The 24973-nt window shown below is 41.6% G+C and overlaps 1 protein-coding gene across 9 annotated transcripts in view; it reads left to right on the forward strand.

Moving 5' to 3' along the window:
• lama2 (laminin, alpha 2) overlaps positions 1–24973 on the forward strand; it is a 262814-nt gene that overhangs the window by 119202 nt on the left and 118639 nt on the right. For 8 of the 9 annotated variants that reach the window (XR_015945529.1, XM_087296269.1, XM_087296270.1 and 5 more), the window contains 4 exon segments: positions 3734–3847; positions 6450–6577; positions 7823–7909; positions 22356–22567. Coding sequence is in view for 8 of the 9 variants with exons in the window: in XM_087296269.1 (XP_087152395.1) it covers positions 3734–3847; positions 6450–6577; positions 7823–7909; positions 22356–22567 (541 nt within the window). In the remaining variant the exon portion in view is untranslated. 9 annotated transcript variants of the gene reach the window in all.

The following is a 24973-nucleotide window of genomic DNA, read 5'->3' on the forward strand; positions in this document are numbered from 1 at the left end:
GGTGTGTGTGTGTGAATGAGAGTGTTTGCCAGTACTGGATTGCAGCTGAAAGGCCATCCGCTGTGTAAAACATATGCTGGAATAGTTGATGGTTCGTTCCACTGTGTGACTCCTGATGAATAAAGGGACTAAGCCGAAGGAAAATGAATAAATGAATGAACTTCTCACACACTCTAGGGACATCAGAGACTATATTCAGTGGTGTTTTATCAAAGGTTTGGGATGATATTATGGTTAGTAGGTGTGTTTGTTCCTCTCTGAGGGATGATGGTCAGGATCGGGCAGGACTGTTCTCTTTCAGAGCGACAAAAACGAAGCAGAAAATGTTTGTGATGTTTATTGCTGCAGTCATTTCCAATCTCTGCTTCATATTCAGTGTGTGTGTGTGTGTGTGTGTGCAGTCAGCAGTTTTGATCTGCCCACCTAGAGCACATTCAGACAGCAGCCGCACAGTTATTCTGCCTCATTAGGTGACCAGATTTGAAAGCAGCGACACGTGTTCTCCATGGGTACATCTATCCCAAAATGCACTGAGCACTTCCACTACACTATAGTCATGCAGAGGGATTGCTAAAGTGTTATTGAACCATTCTATTGACCTTATTCGTCATGTACGAGCGTCCATTACAGTGCTTTAGCTCAAGACTTCTGGTTTCCTTCGCTTTAAAACTCTCTACAGTTGTTCTGGTAACATATATTAACTCTATTAATCAATCCGCTGTGGTGATTCTACAGTTGCTATAGACCTTTTTCATAGCTGCTGCATGGAGGGCGCCATAGCGACCAGCGTCTTCCGGTAGAATGCTAAAAACCTCAGCGTGTACAACTGGTAATTTGCGCTCCAAAAATGGGTTTCAATAACGTTTTTAATGGATAACAGAGTGTTTTTGTGACACACAACTTAGAAATGTGTGTGTTAAAGCCGTTAGAATCTGTCACATGTGGTTCAAGCGCGTCAGAAATACGAGAAAAACGTTCTCCTAGTTCACGTGTCTGCCGTCAGAAATACAGTGTGTGTGTGCGTTCCCGGCCTGTCAGCTGTTAGCTCAGCGGCTCTTTAACACACACACACACACACACACACACACACACACACACAGAAAGAGAGGGAGAGAGCAAACCAGAGTACTGGCATGAAACTTAACAGGTATGAAAGTCGTGCAGTTTACAAAAATGAGCAATAAAAGTCTGTTATTGATCCTCTGCTGCTGATTTGCTGTTCATTCTAATCGCGAGCCGTTTGTGTATTTCGTGTGTTGTTTTCACCACGGTTTGTGTTTTTCTGTCATTTGGAAATGACACTAGGCTTTATTTTCACTTTGTCACAGTTATTAAATCAGTGTGTCAGTGGCACAGTACAGGCTACGTGTGTGTGTCAAACATTTTGGTGAATTACATGTGTTTGGGCTGGTTATGTATTTGAAATAAAGAGAAAATGTTGACTTTAGCGATGACGAGGCTTCATTTAAACTGCAGAAGATGCCGTCTGACAACGAGGGGGAAACGCCTCACAGCAGCTGTTTTCCATCCTATTAGATCGCATTTCTCTAAATGATCAGTCCAGGAGATGCTGCTGATGGACAACAGGATTAGTTCAAAGAGGATAAAAGCAGGTAAAATAGATTAAAACTATCGTTTCAAAACTGTCCAAATGTGACTGTTCACACGCATCTGCTGCCGACCGGAAGTTCTTCGCATTCGCCTTGCGCACACACGCAAAGCATAATGGGTAATTTTGTGTTCCAAGAAAAAGGTCTATAGACTGAATTCACTCTCTGACAGGACATCATGCAAAACAAGTTTTATTATCAATCATCAGCCAAGTGTGAACTCTTGAAAATCTTTTTTTAAAGATATTTGGATCAGACAAGATTAAAAAGTAAGAAAAAGACATTGTTTGCAGTTAATAGAGCATTAGTAGTGTATTGAGCTGAAAGTCTCAGTTATTAGTCTGTTGATAGTGTGAATTGTGACTTCATATAAAGTGAGCCATTCCAGCCAGAGGCAGCAGTAGGCAGAGAACTCCTTCAGACACATTAATGAAACAAAGCCAGGTGTGAAGGGGAAAGTAGAGCTTAATAACACACTCTCGCTCGCTCGCTCTCTCTCGGAGAAGGCCTTTATCAGCCGCTCTATAAACCTCCCCTGTGCTTGAGTTCAGACTGAAATAAATCTGCTGCCTCATTGAGGAAATCAAAGAGCTGCGTGCCGTACACTGATCCGTCAATTAGCACAGCGCTGATCAATTACAGCAGCGCACAGACGCACACACACACACACAAACAGACACTCACATATAGGCACACACATACACATACAGATGCGCAAACACACACACAAACAGACACTCATATATAGGCACACACATACACAGACGCACACACACATATACAGATGCGTAAACACACACACACAAACAGGCACACACATACATATGTCTACACCAACATACACATACAGACGTGCATACACACATATACTGATGCGCACACACACATACAGATGCACACCAACACATACAGATGCACATACACACATACAGATGCACATACACACATGCACACATACAGATGCACAAACACACATACGGATACACACACACAGACAAACACACATACAGACAGACATACACATACAGACATGTGCGCATGCACACACACACACACACACAACACACACATACAGATGCGCAAACACACACACAAACAGACACACACATATAGGCGCACACATACAGATGTCTACACCCACACACACATACAGACATGCACACACACATATACTGATGCACACACACACACACAGATACACACACACACACATACAGATGTCTACATCCACACAGACAAATACTGATGCGCGCACACACACACACACACACACACACTCCATATGGACACACACATACAGACACAGATGCACCCACACACGAATACACACTCACCTACAGACATGCACACACAAACATGTACACACCCAGATGCACCCACATACACACAAACACACGTGCACACGTGCACACACACACACACACACACACACACACACACAAAACACATTTAAAGACAAAACACACACACACACACACACACACACACACACACATACAGATATGCACACACATACACACACATATGCAGACAAGCACGCACACACACTGACAGACATACAGGTGCACAAACACACATACAGATGTGCACACACAGGCATATACAGACACACACACACACGCATGCACGCAAACACACAGACATACAGACATACACACGTACAGACAGACACGCATACACACACACATAGACACACACAAACACACACATTAAGACAAAGACACACACGCATGCTCCCACACACACACATATAGACGCACACACATATAGACACAAATTATGACACAAACACACACACGCAAATAAAGACATGCACACACACATGTACACACTCAGATGAAAACTCATACTGACAAACACACACGCACACACATACAGATAGACATACACATACAGAGACTTGCGCGCACACACACACTTATGGACACACACACACAAACAAACACATTTAAAACAAAACAAATGCACGCTTACACACATACAGATGCGCACACACATACACACACACACATACAGATGAGCACACACATACACCCACACACACACATACAGACTAACACACACACTTACTCACACAGGTCTGCTAACAGCGTAATGAAAGCATGTTTGATGTGTTTGTGCAGATGTGTGCGCTGGGCTACCGGCGGGTCAACGGGACGATCTACCGGGGTGTGTGTGAACTCTGTCAATGCCACGGACACACAGAGCGCTGTGATGACCTCACTGGACACTGCCTGGTAATACCTGCTCTCGCGTGTGTGTGTGTGTGTGTGTGTGTGTGTGTGTGTGTGTGTGTGTGTGTGTGTTTGTGTTTGTGTTTGTGTGTGTGTGTGTGTGTGTGTGTGTGTGTGCGTGCGTGCGTGCGTGCGTGTGTGCGTGTGTGCGTGCGTGTGTGTGCGTGTGTGTGTGTGTGTGCGTGTGCGTGTGCGTGCGTGCGTGCGAGACTGTGGCGATGGATTGCGCTGTGATTATCTGTCTCTGCATGTGTATTTACCTTTCAGAGATGAAACACTGCCACCACTCCTCCGATCCATTAGCCAGACAGTGTGTGTGTCTAAAAGACTGATTAAATGTGTGTGTCTCTGTTGACGAATGGTGCTTTCAGAAGTCAGACACCGATATATTGCATTATGCCCAACTATATTCATTTCAATTGAAGGTAGCCGGTTTGATACTTTAGAGCTAGATGGTGGCACAGAAACCGTATGCGGCAATGATACATTCTTGTGCAACTTTAAAATGTCTGAAATTTCTGAAATGACCTTTTGTGTGGTGTGTAATAAAGCTGCATTAAGGCCTTACCTGTCTGACACATCAGTGACACATCAGTTATGGTACACAGTATAATAAGAAAAGAGCAGATCCATCTGACCAATCAGAGCAGAGTATAGTCATCTGTACAATCACAGCAGAGCAAAGTCATCTGACCAGTCACAGTAGAGTGAAGCCATCTGCCCAATCAGAACAGACTTAGCCCGTCTGACCAATCAGAACATTGTGAGCACACTAAAGCACATCTGACCAGTTTTAACAGAGTAGAGCCATCTGACCAATCAAAATGAACTTAAACCGTTTGACCAATCACAACAAACTTGGCAAATCTGTCCAATTAGATCGGTCAAAGGCCATCTGATCAATCAGAGCAGAGTCATATGACCAGTCAGAGAAAAACAGAGCCATCTGACCAATCAGAGAAAAGCAGATCCAACTGACAAATCAGAGAGAAGCAGAGCCAACTGTCAAATTAGAGAAGAGCAGAGCTATCTGACCAATCAGTGAAGAGCAGAGCCATCTGACCAATCAGAGAAAAGCAGATCCAATTGACCAATCAGAGAGAAGCAGAGCCAACTGACAAATCAGACAAGAGCAGAGCCAACTGACCAATCAGAGAAAAGCAGATCCAACTGACCAATCAAAGAGAAGCAGAGCCAACTGACAAATCAGAAAAGAGCAGAGCCATCTGACCAATCAGAAAAGAGCAGAGCCATCTGACCAATCAGAAAAGAGCAGAGCCAACTGACAAATCAGAAAAGAGCAGAGCCATCTGACCAATCAGAGAAGAGCAGAGCCATCTGACTAATCAGAGAAGAGCAGAGCCATCTGACCAATCAGAGAAGAGCAGAGCAATCTGACCAATCAGAGAAGAGCAGAGCCATCTGACCAATCAGACAAGAGCAGAGCCAACTGACTAATTAGAGAAGTCCAGAGCCAACTGACAAATCAGTGAGGAGCAGAGCCATCTGACCAGACAGAGAAGAGCAGAGCCATCTGACCAATCAGAGAAGAGCAGAGCGATCTGACCAATCAGAGAAGAGCAGAGCCAACTGACTAATCAGAGAAGAGCAGAGCCAACTGACTAATCAGAGAAGAACAGAGCCAACTGACTAATCAGGATGAGAGCCATCTGACCAATCAGAGAACAGCAGATCCAACTGACTAATCAGTGAGGAGCAGAGCCATCTGACAAATTAGAGAAGAGCAGAGCCAACTGACCAATCAGGGAAAAGCATATCCAACTGACAAATCAGAGAGAAGCAGAGCCAACTGACAAATCAGAGAAGAGCAGAGCCTTCTGACCAATCAGAGAAGAGCAGAGCCATCTGACCAATCAGAGAAGAGCAGAGCCATCTGACCAATCAGAGAAGAGCAGAGCCATCTGACCAATCAGAGAGGAGCAGAGCGATCTGACCAAACAGAGAAGAGCAGAGCCATCTGACCAATCAGAGAGGAGCAGAGCGATCTGACCAATCAGAGAAGAGCAGAGCCATCTGACCAATCAGACAAGAGCAGAGCCAACTGACTAATCAGAGAAGTGCAGAGCCAACTGATTAATCAGAGAGGAGCAAAGCCATCTGACCAATCAGAGAGAAGCAGAGCCACCTGACAAATCAGTGAAGAGCAGAGCCATCTGACCAGTCAGAGAAGAGCAGAGTCATCTGACAAATCAGAGAGGAGCAGAGCGATCTGACCAATCAGAGTAGAGCAGAGCCATCTGACAAATCAGAGAGGAGCAGAGCCATCTGACAAATCAGAGAGGAGCAGCGCCAACTGACAAATCAGAGCACAGTTATCTCTCAGTAAGGCAGGTCTTGTGGAGAGTTGATCCTTAAACAAACTGTTTCAGACACTATAAATTCTGATGCTGCAGTTGATATTAGAATATTATTAATAATTGTTGGCTTTATATTATTGTAAACCTATTCAGTTTTAAGGCGAATCCTGCTTTGTGATACAACCAGAATCTGCAGTGTTTTTATATGTGTTTGTTTGTTTGTTTGTTTGTCCCTGTGTTGTAAATGTGTATGTGTGTGTGTGTGTGTGTGTGTGTGTGTACTGTAGGGCTGCAGGGATCACACTGTAGGACCGAACTGTGGCCAGTGTGCTCCTGGTTATTATGGAGACGCCACTAGAGGAACTGCAGACGACTGTCAGCCCTGCGCCTGTCCTCTGCTAAGCCCCGCAAACAAGTACGTCCAGAACCAGAACATTCACAACAACAAACAGTTGATGACAGATTGACAATGCCATATTTAAGGACCACAGTTTGCCCCCGAAATACACATTATTGCTTCAAACCACTATAGGCTTTACCCACTCCACAGTTACCGAGATTTGTTTCCAGATTTCAAATAGAATAACATGTATTAGAACCGATTTGTTGATGTGTTACTAAAAAGTACAGTTCAGAAGAAGGTACCGATGTGTAGCGATGTCACCTCACAGCAAGAAGGTCGCTAGTTCGAGCCTCAGTTTGCATTTCTGTGTGGAGTTTGCATGCTCTCGCCATGTTCGTGTGGGTTTCCTCCACAGTCCAAACACATGTGGTGTAGGTGAATTGGGTAAGTTAAATTGACCGCAGTGTATGTGTGTGAATGAGTGTGTATGGGTGTTTCCCAGAGATGGGTTGCAGCTTGAAGGGCATCTGCTGCGTAAAACACATGCTGGATAAGTTGGCGGTTCATTCCGCTGTGGTGACCTCGGATTAATAAAAGGACTAAGCCGACAAGAAATTAAATGAATGATTGAACTGAAAGTCTTTAAAGGGATAGTTCACCCAAAAAACATTTAAATGTACTTATTATTTACTCACTTTCAAGTCTTTCATTCATGAGTTCATTTCATTTGTTGATCACTGAAGTAGATATTTTGAAGAAAGCTGAAAACCTGTAACCATTGACTTCCATTGTACAAAAAAACCCAAATACTATGGAAGTCAATGGTTACAGGTTTCCGACATTCTTCAAAATATCTACTTTTCCGTTCAACAGACTAAAGGATTGAAACAAATGACAGAATAATCACTTTTGGCAATCGATGAACCACAGTTGAGATGCTTATTTAGTTTGGACTGAACTTATTTTAAGCATGCTGGCATCTATGAATATCACCTGTAGCTGGAGTCTATGATTTCAGCTCTAGGCTAATAATGGCTGTAGCATGCTAGTGGGTAATCCCGAAAGAGTTCCCAGAATCCAACAGCTGAGCATTCCTCATCTAAAGAAAGCGTCGCTGGCCTCCGCATTCCCAGCATGCCCCTCAGCCAGGCTCCGGTGTCGTCCGAAATAGCCCAATAGTCATCATGCTAGGGTTGATGGCCTCGCTGTGCAGGGTGTGAGGCAGAGAGAGCGCTGATGATCAGTGGGAAGGATGTTTTTAATTCGCTTATCTTTTGTCTGTCTTTTTGTCTCCACATTTGCTCAAAAACATCGCAGTTTCAGTCCCACGTGTCGTGTGGATGGCAGGGGCGAGGTGATCTGCGACCGATGCCCGCCGGGGTACACCGGATCACGCTGCGACAGGTAAGAAGACCAGGGTTTACATCAGATCTTAGATACACTGAAGTGCATCACCCCAAAATCAGCTCACCATTTACTTCACACACCATTATGTTGTTGTTGTTGTTGTTGTTCCCTGCTAAAAAATCCAGCCTAAACCAGCCTAGGCTGGTTGGCTGGTTTTAGCTGGTCGACCAGCCTGGTTTTAGAGGGGTTTTGGCCATTTCCAGGCTGGTTTTCAGCCATTTCCAGCCTGGTCTTAGTTGGTCAAACTGGGAGATGACCAGCTAAAACCAGCTAAAACCAGCTTGACCAACCTAGCTCGGAGCCCAGCCAAAACCAGCTATGTCCAACTTAAAACAGTCTGGTCAAGCTGGTTTTATCTGGATTTAGCTGGTCATTTTCCAGCCTGACCAGCTAAGACAAGGCTGGAAATGGCCAAAACCCCTCTAAAACCAGGCTGGTCGACCAGCTAAAACTAGCCAACCATCCTAGGCTGGTTTAAGCTGGATTTTTTAGCAGGGTTGTGTAAGCTACTTTTATTGTTCCCTGTGGAGAAACAACACAATAGAAAGTATAAAAGCAAGGTCTGCGAGTGTTTCTTAAACACAAAAGAAGAGATTTTGAGGAATGTTGGAAGCCTGTAACCATTGACTTCCATAGTAGGAAAAACAAATACTGGAAGTCAATATAAAATAAATACTTGAAGGCAATGGTTAGAGGTTTCCAACATTCAAAATATATTCTGTTGTGTTCAACAGAAGAAAGAAACTCAAATAAGTCTTAAACAAGGGAAGGGTGGGTGAATGGTGACTGAATTTACATTTTTAGGTGAACTGACCCCTTTAAATTGAAAACGTTTGAATGTTTAATAATGGGGCAAAGCAGTGACGCAGCATGTAGTGCTGTCGCCTCACTGCAAGAAAGTCGATGGGTCGCTGGTTCGAGCCTTGGCTCAGTTGGCGTCCAAAGACATGCGGTGAATTGGGTAGGCTAAATTGTCCGTAGTGTTTAAGTGTGTGTGTGGATGTTTCCCAGAGATGGGTTGCGGCTTGAAGGGCATCCGCTGCATGAAAACTTGCTGGATAAGTTGGTGGTTCATTCCGTTGTGGCGTCCCCGGATTAATAAAGGGACTAAGCCGACAAGAAAATGAATGAATGAATGATGTTTAATAATGTACTTTAACCTCTTAAGGCCCAACGTGTTTTTATATGCATTTTTTATTTCTCATCAAATCATTAAATAAGACCAATAACCTTGATTTATTAACTTATTAACACATTATTCCCTATTTCCCCATGGTTAATGTACTTACAAGGTATTTGGCCTATAGTTGCCATTTAAACTTTTGACAAAGTTTACAAAAAACTATAGATGTCCAGTGATTATTTGCTGTTCCTAAAACTTAGGCGACAAGACTTTTGTCAGGTAGTGTATTAGATTCAACTTTATTGTCATTATACTTGTATTTGAGATTATGGGCTATATACAGTGTGAAGCTATTGTTTGAATTGACGCTTCTCTCTCCTTTACACAGTGGCAATTGAAGGCAAAATGTCCTTTCTGAACATTAAAAGCATTTCCTTTATTTGTCATTAAACAGAAGAGGGACTTTGGTCGTGAAACTCGTATATATTTAGTTGCCACTTGAATTTTTGACAAAATATACAAAAAACTTTAGATGTCCTGAAAGATTTGTTTTATTTGGATGAATATAGAGACCTTCATGATTATGTTGATATACATTTGTGAACAAAAAAAATATATATTATCATGAAAATTGCCTTTATTTGGGAGAATTTGCCTCCATTTTGCATGCTGGAATTAGGAGTAGGAAGTTGAAGGCCTCGTGTGTTAGTAAGTAAATCAATTCCTTGTTTCTCCTTTTTATTTGGTTGTTTGCTTGCATGCCATTGAGAAGTTAAACATGGATAACATGTGGAAAAGTTCTTCTAAAAGCAAAATGGCAAGTATGAACTTGGGCAGCTGTAGATGCCAGTGCGAGCTTAAATGGGTTCAGTGACAAGACTTTTGTCTAACCAGAGTCAGACCTTTCTGTCCTAATGAAATCATTTAAGATCAAGGCATGATCATATTTTATTTTGGTCAAATAAGCGTAATCTAAAGGCCTTTGCCTTTTATATAAGCCACTTCTGATACCATCATGAAGTCTAGTGATTATTTGCTGTTCCTAAAACTTGTATAGGCAACAAGACTTTTGTCAGGTAGTGTAAATTTGAGAATATGAGCTATATACAGTGTTAAACTATTAGTCGAATTGATGCTTCTCTGTTCATGACACAGTGGCAATTTAATGCAAAATGTCCTGTCATTAAACAGAAGAGTGGCTTTAGTAGTGAATCCCTCATATACTTTTGATTTTCTTGCCAATTCTTTACCTACAGGCTTTTATAAACAACCTAAGTAGTCTGGAAATGTTTTATTTCTTCAAGCTGTTCACACGTTAGCAACTAAACACCCTGGAATAACTGACACTGAACAGTAGCTCCTTTTAAAAGCACTGATGTTCCTCACGAATCCCAAATGTGCATCTTTATGTGACGGTTTTCCTTGTGAAGCACGCTGGGAAAGTCCTGTGATCTGGGATGAAATCTGACGGCACATTAGATCTGTTTTTTTATGCCGTTTTGAAGCTTGACCAGAACCGCTTAATGGCACTGTACCAATAACTAATGATCTGTCTACTGCAGCCCTGAAAGACATCACACTGTGCTGTGTACAGACGGGAATTTACAGAAGTAGACACCGGGAGAAATGTTGATTAAAGGTTTAAATAGACTTGCAAAGTTTACATGGACTTTTTTGCTAAGCAGTTTTAAATCTGTGGAGTTTCTTGGTGACAATATTGTGCCTCTAAAAATGCCAACCATTGGGTTAAATAGTGTCATTGAGATTTGATGGAAGAGAAATTAACCCAACATTGGGTTTGTCCATATTTGACTCAACATTGGGCATCAACAAACCAGAATTTTTAGTGTAGTGTGTATTTTTAAATTATCTTGGTGACAACATCAATAACGATGTATGCTCTAAAAATGCTGGGTCGCTGGAGCCCAATGTTGGGTCAAATATGGACGAATCCACCCATTGGTTTTAAAATGTGATTGAAATTTAATGTAAAAAAAATACACAGCATCGTCCATATTTGGCTCAACAGTGGGTTTCAATAGCCTAGAATTTATTGTCTGTGTGTGTTGTGTATTTTTGGATTATCTTGGTGACATAACATTGTGCGCTCTAAAATTGCTGGGTTATTGTAAACAATGTTTGGGTCAAAGATGGACAAACCCAAACATTGGTTTTAAAATGTAATTGAACTTTAGTGGAAAGAATTAACCCAATGTTGGGTTTGTCTATATTCAATTCAACGTTGGTTTTAACAACCCAGGATTTTATTGTGTATTTTTAAATTATCTTAATCACAAAACATGTTCTCCCTGCGCTCGTGTGGGTTTCCTCCGGGTGCTCCGGTTTCCCCCACAGTCCAAAGACATGCGGTACAGGTGAATTGGGTAGGCTAAATTGTCCGTAGTGTATGAGTGTGTGTGTGAATGATTGTGTATGGATGTTTCCCAGAGATGGGTTGCGGCTGGAAGGGCATCCGCTGCGTAAAACCTTGCTGAATAAGTTGGTGGTTCATTCCACTGTGGCGACCCCGGATTAATAAAGGGACTAAGCCGACAAGAAAATGAATGAATGAATGAATGAATGGTCACATAACATTGAAAACATTGTATTTTGTATAAATGCTGGGTCGCTGGAGCCCAATGTTGGCAAATATGGACAAACCCAGCCAGTGGTTTTAAAATGTGATTGAAATTTGTTGTAAAAAAATAATAAATACCCAAATGTTGGGTTTGTCCATGTTTGACTCAACATTGGGTTTTAACAACACTGCATTTTTTTGTGTATTGTGTATTTTTAGATTATCTTGGTGACACAACATTGATAACACTGTATGCTCTTAATATGCTGGGTTGTTGGAATCCTAATGTTGCATCAGATATGGACAAACCCAACCTTTGGTTGAAAAATGTACAGTAAATTGAAATTGAAATTTGATGTAAAAATTAACTTTGGTTTGTCAATTTTTGACTCAATCTTGAGTTTCAACAACACTGCATTTTTTGTGTATTGTGCATTTTTTCGATTATTTTGTGATATAACATTGATAAAATTGTATGTTCTAAGTCGCTGGAGCCTAATACTGGGTCAAATATGGACAAATCCAACCATCGGGTTGAAAAATGTAATTGAAGATTAATTGAAGAAATTAAAAAATTGGGTTTGTCCATATTTGGCTCAACGTCAACATTGATAACATTGTATGTTTTAAAAATGCTGGGCTGCTGGAACAGAATGTTGGGTCAAGCATAGACAAACCAAACCATTGGTTTATAAATGTAATTGAAATTTAATAGGGAGAAAATTAACCCAACTTTGGATTTGGCCATATTTGACTCAGCATTGAGTTTCAACAACCCAGCATAAATGTTTTTTTAATTTTGTATTTTTAGATTATCTTGGTGACATACCATTGATAACATTGTATGTTCTACAAATGCTGGGTTGGAATCCTAATGTTGGGTCAAATATGGTCAAATCCAACCATTGGGTTAAAAAGTAAAGTAGCATTGAAATTTAATTGACAAAATTAACCCAACTTTGAGGTGTCCAGCAACCCAGTGTGTGTGTGTGTGTGTGCGTGCATGCGTACATGTGTATTGTGTGTGTGTGTGTGTGTGTGTGTGTGTGTGTGTGTGTGTGTGTGTGTGTGTGTGTGTGTGTGTGTGTATTGTGTATTTTTACATTATCTTGGTGACATAACATTGTGCGCTCTAAAAACACTAGGTTATTGAAACCTAATGCTGGGTCAAATATGTGCAAACCCAACCATTGGTTTTAAAATGTAATTGAAACTTAATGGAAATAATGAACCCAATGTTGGGTTTGTCCATATTTAATTCAACATTAGGTTTCAACAACCCAGCATTATTTGTGTATTCAGTATGTTTAAATAGTCTTGCTAAGATAACATTGTAAGCTAATAAAAAATAAATGCTGGGTTGCTGGAACCCAATTTTGGTTCAAATATGTACAAACCCAACCGTTGGGTTAAAAAGGGTCAATGAAATTTGATAGTAAAAAAATGAAAATGGTCCATGTTTGACTGACCCAGCTTTTTTTGTGTGTGTGTTCTGTATTTTTAAATGATCTTTAATTTTAAATCACACTTGATGAAGTCTTTTAATAGGTTTCCTCTGAGGATTGGGTTTAGGACTAGGGGTGGGGTAGGGCTATATCATAAGCGTTTTTACTGAATAAAATACATTACGCCTATGGAGTGTCCCTATAAAGCATGTGTACAAGTATGAGTGTGTGTGTGCGCATGTGTTCAGCTGAACAGCAGCATGTGTTTGAGTGTGTAATGTGTTTGTTTGAGTAGACTAGTCAAACAGATTTTAATCTCCAGGCCATATGGATCTCTGTCCCAGTGTGATGTGAAATAAAATTCAGGGATAAGCGGGAGCAAATGGCTCGAGCCTCTGCGGTCAGTGTAAAAGTGCCCGTAAAACGGGTGGGGGTTCTATTTCACCATACGAAAGTGTATGTAATAAATAAGGGCCTGATTTGATTTGATTTGATCTTGTATATTTTGCACAACACTGAACGTGATCGCCATGTTTTTAAGATGCCATGTCAAGAGCTTTTACACACAGTGTCACACATTGTTAGTTCCAAAGCAGTGGACCAATCAGGAGAACACATATAGGCAGGGCAAGCATCTGTTTACAGTGGCAAGCTGGAATGACAACAGATTTATTTGAAGCTAATCTTTGCACTTAGATGCAATCATGCCACCCAAGACTGCATCTTCTTAAAAAAATAAGTAAATAAAAGGTACTCAGGTAGAAACCATTGGCACCCTGAACATAATGCAGTCTAGGTCAATCAGTCCGGGAAGAATTTATTGAGAAATTAAGAAATTATTGGCGATTATTCATGAGAAACAACAGTGTCTGTTTGCACTTGATTTAATGCGGTCTCCCTGTTGGACGGCCTTGACACAATGCGTTTTTAGGAGCAGGTTTTAAGAGCGTCATGTGCCGCCTGGCTGAGTTTGTGTGAAGCGTGTCCTTCACATCTCTTTCAGTGGGTTCCTCAGGGGACAGAGCGGGTTCGAGCCCCGTCTGAGCGGTGATGGATCGCTCCCATCTCGGCCCATTAACGTGCGTCTGTCCCTGGCTTTTCCCAGATCCAGAAACCTTTGCGTTCGCTCTTTCTCTGTCTCCGCTCGTCCTCCATAACACACACACACGCGCACACATTAGCTCCTCTAATGGCTCGGCGTGGAGAGTCTGGCGTGTTTCAGCAGCGCTCCCTCTCCATCTGTTTCTGGGCTGGGTCGCAGCAAAGCAGAGACCTTTCTTCCAGCGAGATGCCATTCTCCACGACACCGCTGTGATTTAGTCTCGAACAGAGCTGGAGAAACCGCCTGCCTAGAATGCAGCGTATGCTGATGCTAAAGGCCCCGGTATACTCCAAACGAAATCGAATCTGCATTTCAGATGTTGAAAAATAACTTAAACCTCATGTTGGGTTAATCATTTTAACACACTGCCTCCAAAACTTTTGTCTATCCAATCGGGTTTAATAAAAAAAAATACATATAAATAAATTACCCCTGAAAAGGTTTTTTTGAGGCGACGCGGTGGCACTGTAAGTAGTGCTGTCGCCTTACAGCAAGAAGGTCGCTAGTTCGAGCCTCAGCTGGGTCAGTTGGTGTTTCAGTGTGGAGTTTGCATGTTCTACCAGCATTCGAGTGGGTTTCCTCCGGGTGCTCCGGTTTCCCCCACAGTCCAAAGACATGCGGTACAGGTGAACTGGGTAGGCTAAATTGTCCATAGCGTAAGAGTGTGAATGATTGTGTATAGATGTTTCCCAGAGATGGGTTGCAGCTGGAAGGGCATCCGCTGCATAAAACACATGCTGGATAAGTTGGCGGTTCATTCCGCTGTGGTGACCCCAGATTAATAAAGGGACTAAGCTGAAAATGAATGAATAAATGAAGGTAATTTGAGAGGTGTTTTGACAATTTCAGGGCTGCTGTACAAGCAAAAGGCAATTTGAAATGACATAATATCAAACTAAACCTGGACCTAAATGAAGTTTAAGTTTGCTTTTTGGCTTTATGAAACCGCTCACCAAAGTGAATCAGCCTCATTTTGATAATGAATATTTTTATCCATTTCTCAGTGAATGTGTTTTGGTGCATTTAAACAAAACTTATTTATGAAACAGATATATTTATTCATTCATTTTCTTGTCGGCTTAGTCCCTTTATTAATCCGGGGTCGCCACAGCGGAATGAACCGCCAACTTATCCAGCCAGTTTTTTTTACGCAGTGGATGCCCTTCCAGCTGCAACCCATCTCTGGGAAACATCCATAAACACACTACAGATAATTTAACCTACCCAATTCACCTGTACCACATGTGTTTGGACTGTGGGGGAAACCTGAGCACCCGGAGGAAACCCACGCAAACGCAGGACATGCAAACTCCACACAGAAATGCCAACTGAGCCGAGCCTCAAACCAGCGACCCAGCGATCTTCTTGCTGTGAGGCGACTGCACTACCTACTGCGCCACTGCCTCGCCCTCAGATATATTCATTACAATATTATTTTAGTCACCAAACATATTTAGAAATTGAAAGATAATACAATTAAATTCAAGCGAAATATTACAAAAACTTACAACCTTCAAAATTATAACAATTTTGTTTTTCTTTTTCTTTTTTTTTTTTTTGCTTCTCTTGATTTTTCATTTGTTTTAAATTTGTATTTAATATTTTTCTATAACATATAAATTTGTCTGTGCTAGTTTTTGGACCATTATTGCAAGTTATTTTGTTATATAAGCTTCAGATTTGGCTTCAGTACTGATTAATCTAATGTAACATCTAATGTAAATCTAATGTAATCTAATGTAATAATCTAATCTATAATCTAATGTAAAACATATTAAACCTATTAAAAACATGAATTTAAAAGATACTTATATATGCTGAGCACTGTATGTAGGTGTGTGTGTGTGTGTGTGTGTGTGTGTGTGTGTGTGTGTGTGTGTGTGTATGTATATATATATATATATATATATATATATATATATATATATATATATATATATATATATATATATATATATATATATATATATATATATATATAGTCACTTTAGAATTATAAGGTTATATCTCACATTATTGTCAAAATTGAGTTATTGACATATTCTTATTAAATGACAAGTTATTTACATTATGGTATGTTATTTATAAGTTGTTTACATTTTAAGACTTTTTATTTAAAAATAAAATGTTACACACATACTGTTTGCTATGGAATGCAAAAACTTTAAAGCTCATTATCTCAAAATCATTTAGAACGCAGAGAGAACCTTATAATTCCATATGTTCACTCGGCATGTTTCTTCAATATCTGCAAACATATTCTGGTGTTTTTGTGCTTTAGAAGGTTAAAACCCTACATACAGCACCTTACGTCTTTTCCCCCCAGTAATTCCTGATGCCACTTTAAACATAATCTGTGTGAAAGCTCCGCTGCAGCTGCTGGTGTTCATCACCCCGTGGCCTGCCTCATCCACGCACACTCCATGTGTTTGTGCCGAAAGCTTGCGAAAGAGTGTGTAGCAGGCAATCAGTAACAGTAATGGGCTCTTCAGTTTAAGAACCAGTGACCCAGGACAGGAAAAAGCAGCGCGGCGCTCAGTCATTCACTGACCTCATTCAGCTCAGTCCCTCCACGCCGCCGCTCCTGCTCTCAGATAGAGAGGACTTATGCTCCGTTTGGCCCTGCATGGCCTGTGACACCTCAGACTGCCAGTAAATAGAGGAGGGAAATAATAGTTTAGAGCAGTCCCTGATTTATTTTTCTGCCAGTAATTGTTCCCTGGTGTGTAGACACACGGAGAGTTGGCCTGGGTTATATATGTATACAGTTGAAGTCAGAATGATTTGCCACCCTGTATATTTTACCCCAGTTTCTGTTTAACAGAGAGCAGATTTCTTCAACACATTTCTAATCATAATAGTTTTAATAACTCATCTATAACAACTGATTTATTTTATCTTTGTCATGATGACAGTAAATAATATTTGACTAAATATTTTTTTCATATACAGCTTAAAGTGACATTTAAAGGCTTAACTGGGTTTACAAAAACAAATAAGACTTTCTCCAGAAGAAAAATTATTTAGGAAATACTGTGAAAAAAATTCCTTGTTCTATTAAACATCATTTGGAAAATATTTGAAGAAGAAAAAAGATTCACATCAGGGCTAATAATTGGGACTTTAACTGGGTGGGTCTACAAATGAACGGACGGCTGTTTGGGTGGTCTGCTTGGGTGGCTAGACAGTGGGATGGACGGATGGATGGATGGATGGATAAACTAAGGGATGGCCAGATTGATGGAAGGATGGTTGGTTGGTTGAGTGGGTGGGTTGATAGATACATGGATGGACGGACGGACTGTTGGGTGGGTGGTCTACAAATGGATGGACGCTTGGTTGGGTGGTTTGCTTGGGTGGTTGGAAGGTTGTAGGGAGGAATGAGTGGATGGTTGGTTGAGTGGGTGGATAAACTGAGAGAGGGATGGATGGATGGATGGATGGATGGATGGACGGATGGATGGATGGATGGATGGATGGATGGATGGATGGATGGATGGATGGACAGTTGGTTGGGTGGGTGGGTCTACAAATATATTGACGGCTGGTTGGGTGGTTTGCTTGGGTGGCTAGACGGTGGGATGGATGGATGGATGGATGGATGGATGGATGGATGAATGGATGGATGGATGAATGGATGTATGGATGGATGGATGGATGGATGGATGGATGGATGGATGGATGGATGGATGGATGGATGGATGGATGGATGGATTGATGGATGGACAGATGGACGATTGGTTGGGTGGGTGGGTCTACAAATAGACAGACGGTTGGTTAGGTGGTTTGCTTGAGTGGCTGGATGGTTGGACGGATGGATGAATAGAGGGATAGATAGAAGGATGGATGGATGGATTGTTTGCTTAGATGGATGGATGGATGGATGGATGGATGGATGGATGGATGGATGGATGGATGGATGGATGGTTGGTTGGTTGGGTCTACAAATAGACAGACAGTTGGTTAGGTGGTTTGCTTGGGTGGCTAGACGGTGGGATGGATGGATGGATGGATGGATGGATGGATGGATGGATGGATGGATGGATGGATGGATGGATGGATGGATGGACGATTGGTTGGTTGGGTGGGTCTACAGATAGACAGACGGTTGGTTAGGTGGTTTGCTTGGGTGGCTAGATGGTGGGATGGATGGATGGATGGATGGATGGATGGATGGATGGATGGATGGATGGATGGATGGATGGATGGACGATTGGTTGGTTGGGTGGGTCTACAAATAGACAGACGGTTGGTTAGGTGGTTTGCTTGGGTGCCTGGACGGATGGACGGATGGATGAATAGAGGGATAGATAGAAGGATGGATGGATGGATTGTTTGCTTGGATGGATGGATGGATGGATGGATGGATGGATGAATGGTTGGTTGGTTGGTTGGATGGTTGGTTGGGTCTACAAATAGACAGTGGTTTGCTTGGGTGGCTGGATGGCTGGATGGATGGATGGTTGGGTGGGTGGGTCTACAAATAGACAGACGGTTGGTTAGGTGGTTTGGATGGATGGATGGATGGATTCATGGACAGATGGTTGGTTGGGTGGGTGGTTGGGTCTACAAATAAACAGACGGTTGGTTAAGTGGTTTGCTTGAGTGGCTGGATGGATGGATGGATGGATGGATGGATAGAGGGATGGATGGATGGATGGAAGGACGAACGGTTGACTGGGCGGCTGGGTCTACAAATAAATGGACGGTTGGTTGGGTGGTTTGCTTGGGTGGCTAGACGGTGGGATGGATGGATGAATGGATGGACGGACGATTGGTTGGGTGGGTGGGTCTAAAAATAGACAGACGGTTGGTTTGGTGGTTTGCTTGGGTGGCTGGATGGATGGTTGGTTGGTTGATTTATTTTATTTTATTTTATTTTACACTTAAAATGTGTATTTCATGATTTTATTTTATGGTTCAGTGTATGTGTATCACTGAATAATTTATCAAAATGTATTAATCTAGTAATGCTATGCACATTCATTAAATTATTTTCCTTCAGCTTAGTCCCTTTCATCAGGTGTCGCCACAGTGGAATGAACCACCAACTATTCCAACATATGTTTTACGCAGCGGATGCCCATCCAGACAAAACCCCGTAATATGAAACTACCATACACACTCATTCACACACACACTACAGCCAATTTTGTTTAACCAAGTCACCACTGAGCCACTATGCCGCCAACATGCTATACACAGTATTTTATATATTAAATAGAAAACTAAATAAAATGTTGTCAGAACAACTAAGGGCTGTCCTAAATAGTATCAGGACACTTTGGCTCATCTGTACACATGTATCGTGAATGTTCACTAAATCTTAAACCCGTGGCATCTGTCCTGCAGAAGGGATATGATCCCTAATAAAGTTATAGTGCGATCAGAGGATTTTAATAAGCGTTGAAGTCTCCAACATGTAGATTGTGCTCTGTCCGCCGCTGGGCCTATAAAGACAGTCACGTGATTCAACCCCATATTCAATTAATAAGTCTAGGGTGTCTGCTGGAATCCGCTGAACACAGTGATTACTTTCTGCTTCCGCCATCATGCAGATAGTGGCGTCGTGCACAGATAAGCGCACAGGAATCCATTTAACATGAAGCGAGAGGCTGGTCTGTGCCTGTTTATCAGCCAGCAGCACCAGTTGCTTCAGTGCAGATATAGGATCCGAACGCAGCCGCCGCAGATAAGAGGAGCGGGTGGGCGAAGCCGGCGCAGGAAGCGATAGCGTCTCGTCCCCTTATATTTCTCTCTCTTGCTCATCGTCTGAGCTTTGTTTTGGTTGAGGATGTCTCTTTTGATGATCAGAGTAGGGTTGTTCATCTGACACACTGTAATGTGTGCACACCGCTTCATTACAAGACAAACACTGCAGGCCTGGAAATGCAATAAGCTTGAACGCCTTCCTTTAGCTCCTACAGTGACCTCTGATCTGGTTACAAAGGAGAAACTAACAACTAATCACTGTGCCACCTTCAAGCTAGAAGTTTAATGTACAGTTTTAATTACTGTGACGTTAAACAGAGAAAGGAATTTTCCCCAGTAGAGTGAATCTACATGACTCACTGATTTAAATGAGTGAATCTAAAGGTAATGACTCACTGATTTAAATGAGTGAATCTACAGGTAATGACTCACTGATTTAAATGAGTGAATCTACAGGTAATGACTCACTGATTTAAATGAGTGAATCTATAGGTAATGACTCACTCATTTAACTGAGTGAATCTACAGGTAATGTCTCACTGATTTAAATGAGTGAATCTACAGGTAAGGACTCACTGATTTAATTGAGTGAAATTACAGGTAATGACTCACTCATTTAACTGAGTGAATCTACAGGTAATGACTCACTGATTTAAATGAGTGAATTTACAGGTGATGACTCACTGATTTAAATAAGTGAATCTACAGGTAATGACTCACTGATTTAAATGAGTGAATCTACAGGTAATGACTCACTGATTTAAATGAGTGAATTTGCAGGTGATGACTCACTGATTTAAATAAGTGAATCTACAGGTAATGACTCACTGATTTAAATGAGTGAATTTGCAGGTGATGACTCACTGATTTAAATGAGTGAATCTACAGGTAATGACTCACTGATTTAAATGAGTGAATCTATAGGTGATGACTCACTGATTTAACTGAGTGAATCTACAGGTAATGACTCACTGATTTAAATGAGTGAATTTACAGGTGATGACTCACTGATTTAAATGAGTGAATCTACAGGTAATGACTCACTGATTTAAATGAGTGAATTTGCAGGTGATGACTCACTGATTTAACTGAGTGAATCTACAGGTAATGACTCACTGATTTAAATGAGTGAATCTACAGTTAATGACTCACTGATTTAAATGAGTGAATCTACAGGTGATGACTCACTGATTTAAATGAGTGAATCTACAGGTAATGACTCACTGATTTAAATGAGTGAATCTACAGGTAATGACTCACTGATTTAAATGAGTGAATCTACAGGTAATGACACACTGATTTAAATGAGTGAATCTACAGGTAATGACTCACTGATTTAAATGAGTGCATCTACAGGTGATGACTCACTGATTTAAATGAGTGCATCTACAGGTAATGACTTACTGATTTAAATGAGTGAATTTACAGGTGATGACTCACTGATTTAACTGAGTGAAATTACAGGTGATGACTCACTGATTTAAATGAGTGAATTTATAGATAAGGCAGCAAACATTGCACAAATGCCTTTTTTAATTTTCCATATTACATTTTGAAATGAATTATAATACTCAAATGCTTCCATAAAATTTATGATGTAACGTGATTTTAATATTGTAATGATTACCTGCATAAATGAAAAATATAGCAGTGGCGCAGTAGGTAGTGCTGTCGCCTCACAGCAAGAAGGTCGCTGCGTCACTGGTTCGAGCCTCGGCTCAGTTGGCGTTTCTGTTTGGAGTTTGCATGTTCTCCCTGCGTTCGCGTGGGTTTTCTCCGAGTGCTCCTGTTTCCCCCACAGTCCAAAGACATGCGGTACAGGTGAATTGGGTAGGCTAAATTGTCCATAGTGTATGAGTGTGTGTGTGGATGTTTCCCAGAGATGGGTTGCGGCTGGAAGGGCATCCGCTGCATAAAAACTTGCTGGATAAGTTGGCGGTTCATTCCGCTGTGACGACCCCGAATTAATAAAGGGACTAAGCTGACAAGAAAGTGAATGAATGATGAATGATGTTTGGATGATCAGAAACATTAAAGTGTGAAAAACATGCCAAGAAGAGAAATCAGTAAGGGGGCAAACACTTTTTCACACCACTATATATGGTTAGGTTCAGAGTCACAAATAGTAATGAGCGATGCACGAGATATTTAAAACTGACCTCAAACCCACAGGACCTCAGACAGACTGACTGTACATTATCCACTGAGTAGCAAAGCAAATGCATGTGAAATACTGATCTATTTATGTAGAGCAAGGGGGATCATCCCTGTTTCTAGAGATCTACCTTCCTGCAGAATTCAATTGCAACCTATATCAAACACTGTACAAGGCCTGGGTAATCATCCCAGGTTGAGCACCCCTGATGTTGACAATAGGAAAAAGAGTAGTAGATGCCACTGCATTAGTGTCACCGCAGCAGGCATGAAGTGTGTTTATTTACAGTATTATCACTTCACTCTCTCTCCAATCTGCCTGACCTCAGGTGTTCTAATGGCTATTTCGGACGTCCCAATATTCCTGGCGGCTCCTGTCAGCCGTGTGTGTGTAGCGGTAACCTGGACCAAACCGCTCCGCTGAGCTGTGACCCGCTGACCGGAGCCTGTCTGCGCTGTCGAGAGGGATATGGAGGAGCTGACTGCGAACGCTGCGCTGACGGATACTTCGGAGATGCCCTCATAGCCAAGAACTGCCAAGGTGAGTGACGGAGATCTCAGCGCTTCAGCTTTGTGGCCTTTCATCAGAAACGCAAGTGTTTTTTTTTTTGCTAGTTTCAGCCCGGCGCAGGTATCATTTTCACACGTTGTTTAGATAGTAAATAGATTTGTCCAATTTGTGTTCATGTGCGTGTTGGTCTAAAAAAGGAAGTGTGTTCAGCCTAATTCGCATTACGAGTGACTCGCAGCGGAAATGCGACAAGCGACCGTTCATTTCAACGAAAAGCAAGCGATTTCCATCGACCTCCATCTATGCGAGCGACAGCGACTGTTGGTGACCAGGTGAACGTGTAGAGGGACGCGGCAAAGTTGAGAATCCTTCAACTTTATGCAAATGAAGAGCAACTTTGAGCCAATAGGAGCACAAGTAGAGCTTACATGATCATCTTTCAGCTCGCTCGGAGGCCGGTTGTATTCTCTGTGCTGTAGACCTACACGGACCTGCGTTTGCAGAAGGTCGCCACCCAGAGCGACAGGCAGCTACAAAGTCGCTGCTAGTGTGAATGAGGCATTAAGGTGCATTGCTGACATGTTGAGGAGACTGAAAAAGACTGACTAAATGCTGCTCTAAAGTCAAAGGTGCAGTTTTTATTTGCTATTTAAACAGTGCTTTAGGATTGTATCAACCCGGGATCATTGTGGAAACGTAGCCCCGCAGTTGTTTCTGCGGACCACGATTTACGTCCCGGGAGGTACGTATTCGAGCGTTTTTTGTTTTCGCAGATCCGCGAGAGGCCGCTGTGCGCGCTTTTTCGCGTCTCGGGCGCCTCTCGGGAGCGCGCGGCATTCGCGCCTGTGCCGTTCTCGCGCGAAAAGCCGCCGGATCGAAAAAAAAAGCAAAAGCCCTCGTCTTCGATTTCGACCGCGTTTTCGGATCCCGCCGCGTTCTCGCCCTTATTTTTCAGATTCTGTTTTTCGTCTTACCTGATTTCCGGAACCTGCTGTTCCCCGGACTCGATCCCAGTCGTCGTCCACCGCAGTTTTATTAGTAGTAGTGGTAGTGGTATTTGTTATATTCATTCATTCATTCATTCAATTTGTTGTCGGCTTAGTCCCTTTATTAATCCGGGGTCGCCACAGGTTATCGGCTCAAAAACTTATCCAGCAAGTTTTTACGCAGCGGATGCCCTTCCAGCCGCAACCCATCTCTGGGAAACATCCACACACACGTTCACACACACACTCATAAACTACGGACAATTTAGCCTACCCAATTGACCTGTACCGCATGTCTTTGGACTGTGGGGGAAACCAGAGCACCCGGAGGAAACCCACACGAAGGCAGGGAGAACATGCAAACTCCACACAGAAACGCCAACTGAGCCGAGGTTCAAACCAGCGACCCAGCAACCTTTTTGCTGTGAGGCGACAGCACTACCTACTGCGCCACTGCCTTACCGTATTTGTTATATCCATATTTAAATTATTATTTACATATACATTTATCATTTTTTTGTTTGGGGTTGTCCACCTTTCGGGTTTTGGAGACGTATGCATCACCATAGAAAGTCTTATATGTATGCATCACCATATAATTGCATATACAGTTGAAGTCAGAATTATTAGCCCCCCTGTTTATTTTTCCCCAATTTCTGATTAACAGAGAGCAGATTCTTTCAGCACATCATAATAGTTTTAATAACTCATCTCTAATAACTGATTTATTTATCTTTGTCATGATGACAGTAAATAATATTAGACTAGATATTCTTCAAGACACTTCTATACAGCTTAAAGTGGCATTTAAAGGCTTCACTAGGGTAATTAGGGTAATTAGGCAGGTTAGGGTAATTAGGCAAGTTATTGTATAACGATGGTTTGTTCTGTAGACTATCGGGAAAAATATAGCTTAAAGGGGGCTAGTAATATTTTCCTTAAAATAGTTTTTAAAAAATGTATAACTGCTTTTATTCTAGCCGAAATAAAACAAATAAGACTTTCTCCAGAAGAAAAAATATTATCAGACATACTGTGAACATTTCCTTGCTCTGTTAAACATCATTTGGGAAATATTTAAGAAAGAAAAACAATTATAGGAAGGATAATAATTCTGACTTCAACTGTATAGTTGTAGATAACCACTGTAAATTTCTATATGCAATGACATTTTAATGGGTCTGCAATTTGTTCTTTAAAGCACAGCTTTTTTAGACTCTTACAATATAAATTTAATTAATAATGGTTATGCAATTCTTTTAACGTGGCTTTTACAAGTGACATCGTTCATCGTTTTGTTTTATATTATATCAATTTATGTAGAAGTCAATTTATGTTCTTCCAGACAGCCTGCATGGCGTGTGTGTATGTATGTGTGTGTGTTGATTCAGTAGCAGAGCTCGGGCTTCTCCCCTCAAGGACAATACACATGTATTCCCTTCTCTCTACA

Source organism: Danio rerio, chromosome 20, assembly GCF_052040795.2.
Source record: "Danio rerio strain M-AB ecotype USA chromosome 20, GRCz13ab, whole genome shotgun sequence".
NCBI lineage: Eukaryota > Metazoa > Chordata > Actinopteri > Cypriniformes > Danionidae > Danio > Danio rerio.